The sequence below is a fragment of the Pocillopora damicornis genome, chromosome 5 (genome assembly GCF_964200805.1).
Source record: "Pocillopora damicornis chromosome 5, jaPocDami1.2, whole genome shotgun sequence".
In the NCBI taxonomy this organism is placed as follows: Eukaryota; Metazoa; Cnidaria; class Anthozoa; order Scleractinia; family Pocilloporidae; genus Pocillopora; species Pocillopora damicornis.
In genome coordinates, this window is record NC_142674.1 from 24298672 (window position 1) to 24313063 (window position 14392).

General features: G+C 36.9%; 2 protein-coding genes and 2 long non-coding RNA genes across 5 annotated transcripts in view; 2 read left to right on the forward strand and 2 right to left on the reverse strand.

Moving 5' to 3' along the window:
• The window catches only part of LOC149046094 (uncharacterized), an 87506-nt gene that overhangs the window by 44212 nt on the left and 28902 nt on the right, over positions 1 to 14392 (forward strand). The window contains exon 2 of the mRNA XM_089206514.1: positions 7898 to 7983. Within this exon, the coding sequence (XP_089062640.1) occupies positions 7898 to 7983 (86 nt within the window). The remainder of the gene's footprint in view (positions 1 to 7897; positions 7984 to 14392) is intronic.
• Positions 162 to 1528, reverse strand: LOC149046096 (uncharacterized). The gene is made up of 2 exons (XR_016186641.1): positions 1291 to 1528; positions 162 to 816 (listed from the first exon to the last, which is right to left on the reverse strand). It is a non-coding gene; the product is annotated as an uncharacterized LOC149046096 (long non-coding RNA).
• LOC149046097 (uncharacterized) overlaps positions 3996 to 14392 on the reverse strand; it is a 30464-nt gene continuing 20067 nt past the window's right edge. Inside the window, exons 2-3 of the long non-coding RNA XR_016186640.1 lie at positions 4849 to 4870; positions 3996 to 4026 (exon numbers count right to left, since the gene is read on the reverse strand). This is a non-coding gene — a long non-coding RNA (uncharacterized LOC149046097). The remainder of the gene's footprint in view (positions 4027 to 4848; positions 4871 to 14392) is intronic.
• On the forward strand, positions 8568 to 14159 carry LOC149046098 (uncharacterized). Of its 2 annotated transcripts, none has more exons than XM_089206527.1 (8): positions 8568 to 8691; positions 9385 to 9459; positions 10318 to 10392; positions 10974 to 11004; positions 11367 to 11451; positions 11963 to 12002; positions 12110 to 12200; positions 13311 to 14159. In XM_089206527.1, the coding sequence occupies exons 1-7, from the start codon at positions 8689 to 8691 to the stop codon at positions 12197 to 12199; spliced, it is 399 nt and encodes a 132-aa protein (XP_089062653.1). In that variant the 5' UTR covers positions 8568 to 8688; the 3' UTR covers position 12200; positions 13311 to 14159. The 2 variants fall into 2 exon arrangements, with proteins under 2 accessions (XP_089062653.1, XP_089062654.1); XM_089206528.1 differs by lacking the exon at positions 13311 to 14159 and adding an exon at positions 12926 to 13016.

Below are 14392 nucleotides of genomic sequence, written 5' to 3' on the forward strand. Positions count from 1 at the left end.
CAGAAGCAAATTATTCGGAAGACGAAAAAACAACCCATACAGTCGGCAGACGACGAGGATTCGGAAGTGGCTGACCAAACTGAGAAAGAAGTTGAGCTCTTCAAAAGTTAGAGGTCAACAGAGAAAGTACAAAATCGATTTACATGAGAACGTTTCGTTAATTAAACAACAATAGCTTTATTGGTTCTCTAAAAACATCTTTTTTCTCATCTAATGAAAGATTATGGGGAAGCCAGTTGTTTGGGAGCCAGCGCTGAGCCCGTAAAAGACACTGACATGTCTGAACCTTTGCCTGAATTCGAAACACGTATCAAAGAAAGAGAATTCGTTGATATCAGTGTGTAATAACGTGATCTGGAATTTTGTCGGTTCTATACAAAGAATTCTATACAGGATCCCATAATCAACCCTTATGTTCTATAAGAAAATCCATGCCAGCCCCACTTAGTGCTTCCTTTGAGAAACCCTGCAGAGAAACAGCAGAAGAATTTGTGTCGCGGTTTTCACAGCAGTGAAAATACATTCAAAGGTCAGTAGGACAATATTCATCATTTTGAGTACAACTTAAAAGATCCTGATTTCAGCTTGCAAAACTATCTTTTCAATATTTCAAATCGAAGCAAACACAAACAGGGTTGGATAATCATGAAGGCCACACAAGGAAATGTACATGATACAACTTGTTTATCGATGGAAATGCTTCTGAGATGAAGGATATTGTTTACCGCACAAGATAGCACAGCGACCCTAAAGTGTTTGCCGCGATATCCCCAACACCAACGAACAAGCTATCTGTAGGCAATTTAGCGAAATTTCCTGCCAGGAAAGAAGCGAAAAACAACCAGCTCTAGTACTGTATTATCAAATCAATAGCAGAAACAACTGAAGTAAATCGATCTCAAAATGTAACAAAACAGATGAAACAGAAAATATTTAGCTCAGTCGTTTCCGGTGTGATTATCTGTGCTTTGCTGCTGCCTGTAAGCGTACTTGGCCGTCTCCAGCACCCAGAAATCGAGGCAAATTGACTGAAAACCTGGATGCTCAGTGATACAACTTATCTGGGTTTCAGGCCATTTTGTCACAATTGCCCGATTTCCGTACAACAAACACTTTCATGAGTTGTCGGCATTGGTTGATAAGTTCCACACTCGCACCTTTGATAATTTTATATAAAACACTCTCAGAAGCTCAAGTTTAAAAAAATTCTGTTGCATTCCTTTAGATTGTACCCTCGCTTTATTGCATTTTCATGTTAAATACAAATAGATCACAAAGTAAATTAAATACCAGTCTGAGTTTCCGAGGCGGTCGCATCGCTGTCAACATGTTCTGTACTGTCTTCGTGCGAATCGCTTCGGTGAACCCTACGCGGCTCATATTGTTAAGGACGTGGCCCAGACTCTCCTGAAGATTCTGGATTATCCCCAGCGCTGTCATGTACTAAGCTTAAGGCATTCGAGTCGCTATCTTCTGAAAAAACATCTTCCGAACTACCGCTACTTACACGAACTCCCACACCAGCTCTACTGGGGAATATGTGTTGCGCAATATTTTGGTTCCACCGCTTACGTCACGACTTCTCGCTATTGTTTTTACCGGAAATGGAATTTCCGTTAAAAATGCCGATTTTCTCCTAAAATAAGTCGAATTGGACAAAACTAATTTCAAATTCGTTTTCTACGCCACTTTTTACATAGTATAAGAAAAACATGTATTTTTGGGTTTACATGCCCTTTAAACGACGCGGTGAATGATGATTTTAGATGTATAAAGTTCATATATTTGCACTGCGGTGAAGAAATGAAATTAAGAGCTCCTCGCAGCTAAGAACACTACTGAAACGAGTAGTTGAAAATAGGACCTGAAAAAAATTCAGGCCCGTACAAGTCCTTTTTTCAACTACTCGTTTCAGTAGTGTTCATAGTGACGCAGTGAAGTCTCACAATGTACTGGCTCACAATTCCTAATACCCACATTCCTACAAACTCCTCTTTCATCTTGAAGTAAATTTTAAACGAAAGTTCAAGTTTTTTTTAAATTGGACTGGAGGGTTGAAAATATTAATTTTTGTCACACAGGGCTCCCTCCCCTTCTCCCTGGTCAAAGATTTTTCATGAAAGGCTAATTAAAGCCTGGATAGCGCATGGGTGATCATTATCATGTCGTAAAGAAGTTACTTGCATGGGGATGGGGTTATTTATTGATGAAAAAAGTTAGAAAGATTGTTGTTTGTCTGAAGGTAGAATTGTAACATGTTTTGCTTCTCCATAACATTGCGGGACACGAGTGAAAAAGAGAACAAATGCGGTATTAGAAACAATTTTGGAAAACGAAATTTAAGATACATTTTTTGATGAGATACTCTTGTTAGATGACGAAACTGATAAAGATCCAAATCCAAATAAGAATGAAACATTTTATTCTGAACTCGTAACTCTACATTGCACCCAAAGTGTATCTTTGATTGTAACGCATTACACTGTCCAAGGGATTGGATTTGAATTGTCTACGTGGGCGGTTTTATCGTTGAATTGCGGCCATTTTCTCCGTGATAAAGCTTCCCTCGATACCTGTAAGAAGTATTGAACCTTTCCTCTAATCCTTATAGACCTTCCGCACTAGAACCCATCAATAGATACTGTATAACAAGATCCAAGTGACATTTTGATGAACTCGTGGATATAACGTGCAGAATATAATTGGTTATTTCGGCGGGTCAAGTCTAAGTTTACCAAAACAACCTTGACATTTAATTTCCACTCTCACAACAAAGTGATAAGAGGGAATGTTCAGTTGTTGACATTGTGATAAAAGGGCTATTGCGCAGTACATTATCGGTACAAAATTAGCCGTCATCCCCACAAGAGCTGTCCTTGATTGATTTGCCAAAGCTAACATTGAGTTCGCATCCTATGTAAGATATATGTATGCTCTCCCTAGGCTTCCTAGGCCGCGTTAACGCGTTGCTTTTTCCTATGCATTGCATATCCACGGCTTAAACCGGTGAAGGTAGGACTATAGCAAAAAAAAATCTGAACTCAGATTATCTAAAATCGTCAAACTATTTCCCTAGGCTTGAGAGTGACTGTTTCGGAGCTCCGCGTAAGTATGTGGTTCCGTGTTCAGTAACTGATAATGGGAATGAGGACTCGGAAACTGCAATTCTTCAATTTCCTCATAGACACGGGTATTCATTGGATCTTCATATGCTGGATTGTTGTGTCCCCTGGTCTCAGAAGTTCTTCGCCGAGGTCTTCTGAGGGAGAAACGATAAAATAGATGAGAAAGAGCGAAATGAATCTTTAAGTAGCTCGCATGTATCAAACCTTGCTATGTGATGCTATGTCATTCAAGCGAACGCGTCTTGGAACTCCGAAACAAGACAAAATCTTAACTTTGTTAATGCCTTACTCGGCCAAAAATAAGAATATTTGTTTTATGCTTTGTTTATTCCATTGCAATTCAACTCTATCGGTTTCTATTCCACTTTTGAAAAAACCACGACAGCAGTAAAAATAACAGTAAGAAATTTTTATGGTGACGATAATGACAACCAAAAAAAAAAAAAAAGAAAAAGAAAACGATGCTTTTGACTTACATTCTTTCCTTCCACACACAAAAGATGGCGACAGCAACTATTACAATGACTGGTACAACTATTGCCATGGCAACTTAACAATGGCACTGAGATGGTGACCTGATGTCCCGCGCCCATCGATTTGATTTGCCCAAGCATTTGATGTTTTGAAATTTTCTGATGAAAGTAAGAATTGGCAAGCGGTCAAACACAAATATCGTTTACAGGAGTACAAATAAATTCATCATAAGTCAAAATAAGACATTTAGTATAATTTTATTAGTGACCTTTACAGTTTCTTTGCCATCTAGATGCTAACTCCCCGAATGTTGATGTTCCAGATGGACAAGGAACACAAGAAGTCTGTGCCTCTTTATCCTGGTAATGATCCACTGCGCATGCCTGACAATCTGAGGTATTGTGGAAGTATCCAACAGGACAGCTCACTATAAATAGCAAAAAGGGACGATGATGTTTAAAAAGGTTTGACCTATCATCAAACTGTTTGAGTCAGCAATTTCAGAGCTGTTTATAGCATCTGACTGCATAGTAAGGCAAGTGCATTGCCTTTTCGATACTTATATTACAATCATTCTTCATCCTCATGCGAGGAAACTCATTTTCAGGAGAAATGTTTTGTACGTTGATTCATCTAAAAGAATGACTTTTTGGTGCTTGGTTATGATATGCTTCCTTCGTTGAGTTAATTACATCTTTCTTATTACTTACGATAGGGTCTAAACTAAGCCAAGTACTCCGTAAACATCTTGGGGCTTAAAAGCTATGGGAAGATTTTAGTTTTCCTTAAGTTAGAGTTAGCGCTTTCAATACGTTTTTTCAACTCACATAATTTTTCAAATGCCTTCTGCGAAGAAATTCTGCGCCTTTGAAAGATTGTTGATCTAGAGTAGGCAGCCAATCGTATAAAACCTATTTTCTTAAATAAACCAATTATAAAGCGGAAGTGAAATTGCTTTTATGGCCGCTTTGGAAAACTCGGGCATTTTAGAAAATTTCATAGTTATAGGGAAGTACTTAGCAAACGTGAAATAAAAAATTATCTGGCTATTCTTTCATTTGCATCATGCATCTCACTGCTCCTGTTTGTCTAAAGCGATCAAATTATTTTTTAGAATACTTGCTTATGGAAAAGTGCCAGCGTAACCTACTATCTTGGACAAAATAAGAATCTTTTAAGCAAAGTAAGTTAACCAGTCACTTTGTGTTTTGAGATTCGTAAGGATTTTTTTGATAAAAAACTCTGCTACCACATTTGGAGCCTCTTAGAACCTGTCCACTATCACATAAAAGGCGCACGAAGCGGACTTGAGGTAGTTTTGAAGCATCGAAAATTAAGGAAATCCCACTGATATTAAGATTCACATCTGTTTTGTTAAACTTTAATAATAGGTTACTGGAAATTTCTTCAGTTGTCTGATTAAGATCAGCTGCAGTCGTGTTCTCGGGCAGTGGAACTTTCAAATCAAAACTAATGGAAAGTGAAATTCTTGATGAGAGCAGATTACTTCTTAAGTCTCTTTGTCGAAGTGTTCCTGTCTGGTCTCCACATAGGAATCTCTCGACTCAGACTCCAGATGCAGACTATGGGGCCTCCGCACCTCCAATTCTTTCTGCAAATGTTCCATATGTAATTATCGCCAGAAATCAAGGACATTTCGAGCCCGCTAACAATTATCAGCGGTATATCCTATTACACTCTGGAACAATAGAATATCAAAAGAATTCAATATGGCGGCGATCACGGCTCGATCTGCAAAGAAGAGTGTTTCGTACCATGACTTATACAATTTGAGCACCGCAGATCTTCTACTTGATGAAAAGAAAAAGAAAAGAAGACCTGCAAGTAAATCTTTGGGATTTTTCGAGGCAGAGCGATGACATGATGTCAGAATTTTGATTTGCTTTAATTTAATTTTCGCGCTAAGACTACTGAATTTGCATTCAATGCCTGGCATATTTTTATTCCGAAAAGGACCGAGAACTAATTTATTTCCCTGCAAGAACATAAACAAATATGGCCGACGATTCGAAGATTAGCGTTGCTTGTGTTTAACTATTTCAGTCATAGTTTTCAACATGGCGTCTCGTCACTTACTCAACATGGAAAATAAGGGATATTCTGGCGCGTTGGGAACTTTTTTGATGGGAGGAAATGGCAATTTTACAGGATGTTTGGACGCTTCGAACTCTGTAGCCGTCAATTCGATCGAGAGCAGTTGACTTTATTGATGCACTTTCCTGTATAAATAGGCGAGTGTTTGGGATGGAGAACGACGGATTTTGAAGAACTGTATGGCGACCTAGGTCAATGATCAATGACAAAAGAACTGGCTCGGGAAGTAAGTGGTTTTTATTTATCGAGTCCCTCTGAGGTTTGATGAATAGCAGAATCAGTACTGAAAATGTCTCGATCGAGAGCAGACGGGACCATGAGCTCCTGATTGTTATATTTTAGAAATTTTACAAATTTCCATGCAGTTTCTTATATTATTTGGACGCCATTATGGACGAAATGCGTAAGCGCTGCCGCCATCTTGTCCAATATTTCTGCCGATGTTCAAAACATCTTTTCATAAGCTACCCAAGCCCCTTATATTAGCAACGCCTTATTTATCAGGCCTAACAAGGCCAAAAAAGCTGTACAGGGATGCTAACTTGATGACTAACTTTGCCTTTTTGGTAGTAACAATCTAGAGTCAGTAGCATCATTGCCATAAGGCATTTTCCATGGATACAGCCGGTACTTTGTCATTTGGAAACCATCCTCTTGACACACGACTCAAATGGTACTCTGCTGATGATTTGTTCGCGAAGTGCGACAGGGTGGTTACCAAGCGCCGCACATCGAGCTACTGAGCTACTGAACGAGAAGGACTCGTAAGACAGAAATTCAGGGACGATGTGAATTTGGGTTACAGAGGAATGTTCAGAGAAGTGGAAGAAAGGAGAAAAACAGGTATATTTTAATGTTAAAACAAAGTTTATGGTGGAGTAAAGAAATTGAGGATAACCAATGGAAAGGAGTAATGAAGGAATAGGAAAAGGGGACAGTTCAGTAATTGTATGGATTTACACCAGATTACAGAGTATTGGAAAGAAAAGCAGCGGGTTGGGAAAGTGTTTTTTTAACCCTTTACACCTTAGATTCAGTATTCATATTCTCCATACAGCTCTTTATACATTTCCTAAGGTGCTGACAAGGAAAATTTGTTTACCAATCAAAAGCTTCTTTTGTTGATGATCATTTCCTTTACACTCATGACCTTAACTTGTGATTTAGGTGTGATATTGTAAGGAGAAATTTGATGTTAGTCACTGTTAGGATATAAAGAGTTAATTTTCCATTTAAGTTTTTTTCTCCCAGTGAACTGGCGGTGTAAAACCAAAATGATCAAGAAAACAACCCAACAAGAAACAAGAAACAGATCTTAGAGAAACTTCCTCAGGAAAGATTCAGTTTTTCTTGAAGATACTATTTTCTCTCTAAAATTTAATATACTTTCAGGGAGACACTGTTGATTCACATGTTTACATTGTATATTAGCCCATCTCAAGAATTAAAATTTTTAATGTTTTTCAGATTTTTTCAACTTGTTGTCAGCCACCCAGCCTTTTCAAAAGATGAAGATTTGCAGAAGGTTTTGAAAGAGGAAAATGTGAGTTTTTCAAATAATAAGATACTCTTACAGTTATTTGGCCATGATCCCTGTGAGTGTGGGTGATTTTTTTCACCAAATTTGTAAACTGACATACTATGGCAAAACAACACTTGATTTAAACTACATAGGTATATTTTTCATAAAATCAACAATAATTATAACTATTTTCATCTTAAGGGGTCATAAATGCTTTTAAGACAAAATCAGTTGACACAACATCCACTGAGCCACCTCTAAGGAATTATGTGGAAATGGAGTGAAAATTGAACTACAATTCATTGCAACAATAAGCTCTTCCACCAGTCAATGTTGTAGAATGGTGTAAAACAATTAAAGAAACATTGTACATGAGAAGAAGAGTTAAAAGTAAGGAATATAATTGGTATGCTATTCCAGAATATTGCCATTTCAATGGTAGTGTGTTGACAATTTTCTTGCTGATTGTATGTATATGCCTGGGGGATTTCTTTTGTAACAAAATGTCTGTTGTAACTTGGTAAAACTAAGTTTGATAATCATTATTAAACTCCTTGCTCTGAGAAATTAATCTCTTTTCAACTCAGTGATCAGTGGCTTAATGGCATCTCATGCTCATACACTTATAGTGTAAGGTATAAAAACCTTTTTTATTACATAGCTTGCAGTGAGAAGCAAAGTGAAAAAGGGTCTTAGGACAAGTCTATATCATGAGCTGTGGATGATTTCAGGCATCATAGTCACAAGGTACAAAATGTTCCAGGATTTTTTATGTTTTTTTGTTTTGTTTTGATTTTTTTTATCTAAGAAGTCTTTATTTAGTAAAATTGTGATATCACTGGATTATTGTTTAATAACATACAGTGTATGTACGGTTAAGAATATATGAAAGTCATATTTTTTTTTTTTCAGGCCTTATTTTCACTACTGCCTAAGTAGTGCATATCACTGCGAGGATCACTTTCATTCATGTCTTTATCCGCAGTTCAAATATATGACATTCATATATTCTTAACCGTATATTCATCACTTCACGGGTTTATTTAGAACCACCATCATGACCAGCTCCCAGTTGGCTTGTTAGCTCAGTTGGTAGAGCGCTGCACCGGTATCACAGAGGTCATGGGTTCAAATCCCGTACAGGCCTGAATTTTTTTCAGGCCTTATTTTCACTACTGCCTAAGTAGTGCATGTAACTGCAAGGATCAGTTTCATTCATGTTCATACAGTGTATGTCTCATTCAGGGCTGTAAAATATGAATAATTGTAGTTTGAATTGTGGTATACAGAGAGACTGTTTTAACCCTTCACACTCTAACATCAGTATGCATATTCTCCACACTGTTCTCTAAACATTTTCTATGATGCTGACATGTTTAACAATCAAGAGCTTCTGTAGTCAGTGATCAGCTCCTTTATTCTCCTGACCTTAATGTTTGATTCAGGGGGGATATGGTAAGGAGAAAATAGATGTCAGTCACTCTTAGGGGTTAAACTGCTGAATACTTGGTCCTTCTTTATCAGTGTTAACCCTTTAACTTCCAAGATCTAATTTTAAATTCTCCCCTCTAGCTGCTAGTACATATTTCCTTATAAGTTAGTTATGAGAACTTGATACTAGATCAAGATAGCAGCTTCTACCTGACAAGTTTGAATATTCTCATTACCTGTTTGCTGAATAATTTATGGATATTATAGGGAGAAGTTTCATGTTAGTCACTTGTGAGAGTTAAAGGGTTAAACCCTTTACAGGCCTCTCACCAGCTCTTGTTGCTCCAGGTCTCATTCTCTCCTGCAGGTGAAGAAGCACTTTACCCAAAGTGCAATTAACCCTTAAACTCCCAAGATCTGATTTTTAATTCTCCCTCTAGCTGCTAGTCACTTGTCCTTATAGATTAGCAACGAGAATTTTGTGTTCAATCAGCGTAACATCTTGTACCTGATGAGTTTGAGTATTCTGATTACCTGTTTGCTGAATATTGTATGGATATTATGGGGAGAAGTTACATGTTTATCAGTTCTGGGTGTTAAAGGGTTATAGAGGCCCTGCTCACAGATGACCTTTTTCTTTTTTTAAATTTAACCATTATGCAAATAACTTAGCCTTCCTAGAAATACAAATAACCAGAAGTTGTTCCTCCTGGTTAGGATCTTGATGAAGAATTTCAGAAGAAAAGAGATTTTGTGGAGGAGTACACACCACTTACCAAGCAGACATATGGGGTCAGTAGTTGTTATATTTTTCCAAATAGAATCTTACTCCAGGGGTGCATTATGGTTCAGTCATTCTCTTTACTGTTTGCCATACAATTCATATGATGTTTGTTCAGAGAATTTGGTTTTGGATCATACATACAGTGTATGTCTCATTCAGGGCTGTGAAATATGAATTATTGTAGTTTGAATTATGGCATACAGAGAGACAGTGTTTTAACCCTTCACATCCTAACATCAGTATGCATATTCTCCATACTGTTCTCTAGACATTTCCTAAGATGCTGACATGGAGAATTTGTCTAACAATTAAGAGCTTCTTTAGTCTGTAATCAGTTCCTTTATTCTCCTGACCTTAATGTTTGATTCAGTGGGGATATGGTAAGGAGAAATTAGATGTCAGTCACTCTCAGGGATTAAGCTGCTGATTACTTGGTCCCTCCTTACCAGTGTTAACCCTTTGCAAGCCTCTCAGCAGCTTGTGTTGCTCTACTAGGCCTCATTCTCTTCTGCGGGTGAAGAAACACTCTTGCCAAAGTGCAATTAACCCTTTAACTCCCAAGATCTGATTATTAATTCTCCCCTGTAGCTGCTACACATTATTTTCCTTGTGAATTAGTTACAAGAATTTGGTGTTCAATCAGGGTAATATCTTGTACCTGATGAGTCTGAGTATTCTCATTACCTGTTTGCTTAATAATATATGGATATTAAAGGGAGAGGTTACATGTTCATCACTTCTGGGAGTTAAAGGGTTACAGTGGCCCTGCTCACAGATGACCTAACTTTCTTTTGAATTTAACCATTACAAGAATGACTTGGCCTTCCTAGAAATACAAATAACCAGAAGTTATTCCTTTTGGTTAGGATCTTGTTGAAGAATTTCAGAAGAAAAGAGATTTTGTGGAAGAGTACACATCACTTACCAAGGAGACATATGGGGTCAGTAGTAGTAATATTTTTTCTAGGGGTGCATTATATGATTCAGTAATTCCCTTCACTTTCTGCCACAAAATTCATATGATGTAGGTTTGGAGAATTTGGTTTTGGATCAACTAATAATCAGAGCATCACTTTCCTGCTTGGTGTTGTATTGATGTGGTGGGGAGAAATAATGTTTTGGTCATGGATGGGAGTTTAAGGGTTGAAGTGTAAATGCTTCTCTCTCACCACGTCAGTCTGGGCTAGGATTCTGCACCCTGAGCTACCTGTGGGTGAAGGATAGATTACATTTACATGCATCTTGTTGGTTTGTTTTAGAGGTCTTTTATGAGGGAAAAAAGACCTGGAATTACAAAATGCCAACTCTGCTGGAAACTGTGGTTGAAAAGCCAGAATGTCTAATAGTCAATAATAACATAAACAATTAAGTTATGATTCTGTGAATTGCTTTTGCACCAAACAGCACCTATGATGAGAATGAGGTTGTAGAGGAAAGTAAGATTTGGTTTTAGCTTCTAAGTAAGAGTTGACAATTTTGAGATTAAATAAATAAATGTTTTTCTACTTGTGTTTTTTTGTAGAACTTCACCAAAATGGTACACAGTCAGCAACGTATGTAGCAATGTTTTATTTACTGGAATGTGTAATCTGCATTAAGGTTGTTTAAGGCTGAAATAGCAAATTACAACTTCAAATCTCATGATTTTGGTGAATGGCCCAGGCTAGTGAATTTTAACAGAAAGTTCGGCCAAAAACATTGATATCTAAAGAACATCCATGTGAAAACAACATAAGGGTGGCAAAGACCTACCTGAATTATTATTCAATCATACATATTGTAATGTATCAGGATGTTACAAAATATATGATTGATTTTGATAATAAATGATACTGTATGATTATGACAATCTCACCATGATGGCATATTAATACATTGTAAGTTTGGTAATTTTGAATTTCTTTGTGAATTTCAGGTGTTGCATTAGCAGTGAATGATTTTAGTTCTGGCATCATGACAGCATCTGCTGGTGTTGATAATAGTACCAAGGAATTGAAAGGGTTTGTTGTTCTTTGTCTGAAATTGCTAAATGATATGATTTTGTAATAATTACTTAATATTTATTTCATATCTTTCCATTATTAACCTGTGGTGGCAAACTTCCAATGCAAGCAATGATGGACCAGACATAGTTTGGCTGATTTTTTTTCCCATGTGAATAACCACTGTTTTACCACATCTTACATGCTAGCTCTACTTGCTGTAACCATCATGAGAACTGGCAATAAGATGCAATCAAGACCTACCAAGACCTTAGCATGATAGTTATGTCTTCCTCTCTTGTTGAAGTGATCAGCATCTAAATTCTCCTCACCATATCACTGCTGCATAGTACATTAAGGTCATGAGAATAAAGGAAATGATAGAAAAAAACAAAGAAGCTCTTGATTGTTGAACAACTTCTCCTTGTCAGTATAATAGAATATGTACCAAGAACAGTATTGAGAATATACATTCTGATGTCAGGGTGTAACGAAAAGCTAATTTTAAAACCTTTTTTTACTTTTACAGGAGTTTGGTGACTTTTTCAAGCGCACTAAATGGTGTCAAGGTATGATAGCATTTTTAGACAGGAACTAGTGTTGCTAGCAGTATTTTCAATTCCAAGAGTTTAATTTGTTTTGTCTTACTTGTGTGTGTGTGTTCTCCTTTCCTTAGGAATCGCTGGATGTTATGTCCACTAATGATGACAACACATTAGGTTTTACTTTAGAACTTTATTCCAGATACATGGATGCTGCCAATTAAGGTATGTGAAATATGTATTGGAAAACTTGGATCTTATTGAACTCTTCAAAGGATACCAACTTTCCTTTTGTGGGCAGGGTTAGGGAAGGAGAAAGGAGGGGACTATTTTCTTTTGGGGTGGGGTGGGATGAGAGCATTATCACAGCCTGAGAAAAGCTCAGGATCACTGCGCATCTAAAGATGACAGAAAAGGAAAGCCAAAAATAACCAAACAACAACAAGTCATCAGCCAGACTGTTGACCAATCTATTTCTCATATCCCAAATGATTTGTAAGTTGTGTCTTGAATGAGAAGACTGGGTTCTACCCACTCTATCTCTATTGCATTCAATTTTTTCAATTCATTGGCAAGTATTAGTGCATTTACATGAATGTAGCACAAGAGAGAGGTTATCTGTTGAGAAAGCACCCTTTGAAGTAATTATTTACATTTCATTTTCATACTGCTAAGCAAAAGGGATGGAAAACTTACAAACAAAAACTGGAATGGTGGAACGGAAACATGAACTGACTTGGGGAATTTTTTTTAATTTACAATGCTTCATGGTATAATTGAATTTGGAACCATGAAGTACAGATGAGCTGGAATGTGGGACTTCTGGATTGCAATTCCAGTGCCCTAACTTTGAAAACCCCTTTTTTTCAATTGGTTATTTCTTCTTGCTGTCTCAAGATGATTATTTTAACTGTTTACTGCACTTGTTTTGTCCATCTGTTACCCTGCAGGAGATGCTTTTCCATCGTACATGTAAACTAGTTGAGTATGAGAACGCAGCAAAAACACTGGAAAAAGCCAAACCCAAGAACCAAAAACCAAGTGAATAGTATTTTTTTGTGCACACTGATTGGCTAACTTGAAAGTGATGAGAAAGTACCATTAACCTCTGAGAAGCCAAAGTGACAAAATCACTCATCAACAATTTGATTTTCAACCATTTTCCTTGGTTTACAATGAATCCTTTGTGCCGGCGTAATAAACAGAGGAGAAATGGCAGATGATTTAAATATTTGTTAAGGGCACATAAAAGAAATTGTCATTTCGCTCTAACTGCAGTAGACAATCTGCTTACTTGATTGATATTAATTTTTATTTTTTTAAATTTAAATATAGATGATCCGTTACATCTCATCCAGTACGCTGAATCGCGGTTAAAGAATGGAAGAGATACCTATGCCATTTTGGCCAAATTATTGAATGACATGAAAAAAACTGCTTAATCAATGAGCACCAAAATGGAGACATAATTTTCACTTTAGACGTTGTCTCTAACCAGAGATATTTAACCTAAATGTATTTGTTGTTTTCAATTAATTGGTAACAGGACTTCTTATTATTCAATTCTTTCTGTAATCATACTTGTGATTGACAAATTGGTGTCCCGCTTCGCAGTCGTCCAATTTTGTCAATCATGAGTATGATAGCAACAGACCTAATTAGACTCCACTCAGTTCTATTACCATTGTAAATTGGCTGGAAATGGTGGCAAAAATCTAGCAATGACTTGAAATTTAATTTAAAAGAAACTTTTCAATTTTGTGAAGGCTACCAGCCTTGAATCAAGGCTCCAGAACATTCAATAAACACTTAACATGTTGAATTTTCAACTTTATGTTTTTTCATGCTGATCACCTTTATACTAAAGAGTGAATTAATTTCTTCACATCTTTTTATAAAATAATATTTTTATTATTTCTGAATGAGTGGGTTTCAAATATGCAAAGTTTTATACATACTTCCACCGTAACAGCCATTATGGAAAAAAAATTTCCTTTTCAATCCTCTGAAAAGTACCAACCAAAAAATTGATTTCCTTTGTATTGAAAAGCTTTAATGTGTAATTTGTATTAGATATAGCGATGGTAGGTTTTTGTTTGAATAGCTTTCGAATTACCTGTAAAGGCAGAACTTGACATTTTCAGTTGACTCACGTGCGAATATACTTCTTATTCTAGTGAAAAATGTTTTCTCAGTGTAATTATTTGTTTTAACCTAGAATGGGCCATATATAACGCCACTTGTCGTTTCAGCTTTACCAAAGCTCTCGCATCTCGAAACTGGTGACTCCCCCACCAACCCCCCCCCCCCAATCCAAAGTGGCCACCTCTGGAAGTATCTATCCCTAATCCGCAGTCAATCTTCTATAGTCCTTCTTTTAATTTTTTTAGAGACGACTGATTCCCTCCGTTTCCCTT

Bases quoted from the DNA above. Each gene is read 5' to 3' on its own strand.
- LOC149046098 (XM_089206527.1), top strand. The intron at 10,393-10,973 runs GTCAGTAGTAGT...GTTTTTTTGTAG, and splicing joins TTACCAAGGAGACATATGGG to AACTTCACCAAAATGGTACA. The intron at 12,003-12,109 runs GTATGATAGCAT...TCCTTTCCTTAG, and splicing joins GCGCACTAAATGGTGTCAAG to GAATCGCTGGATGTTATGTC.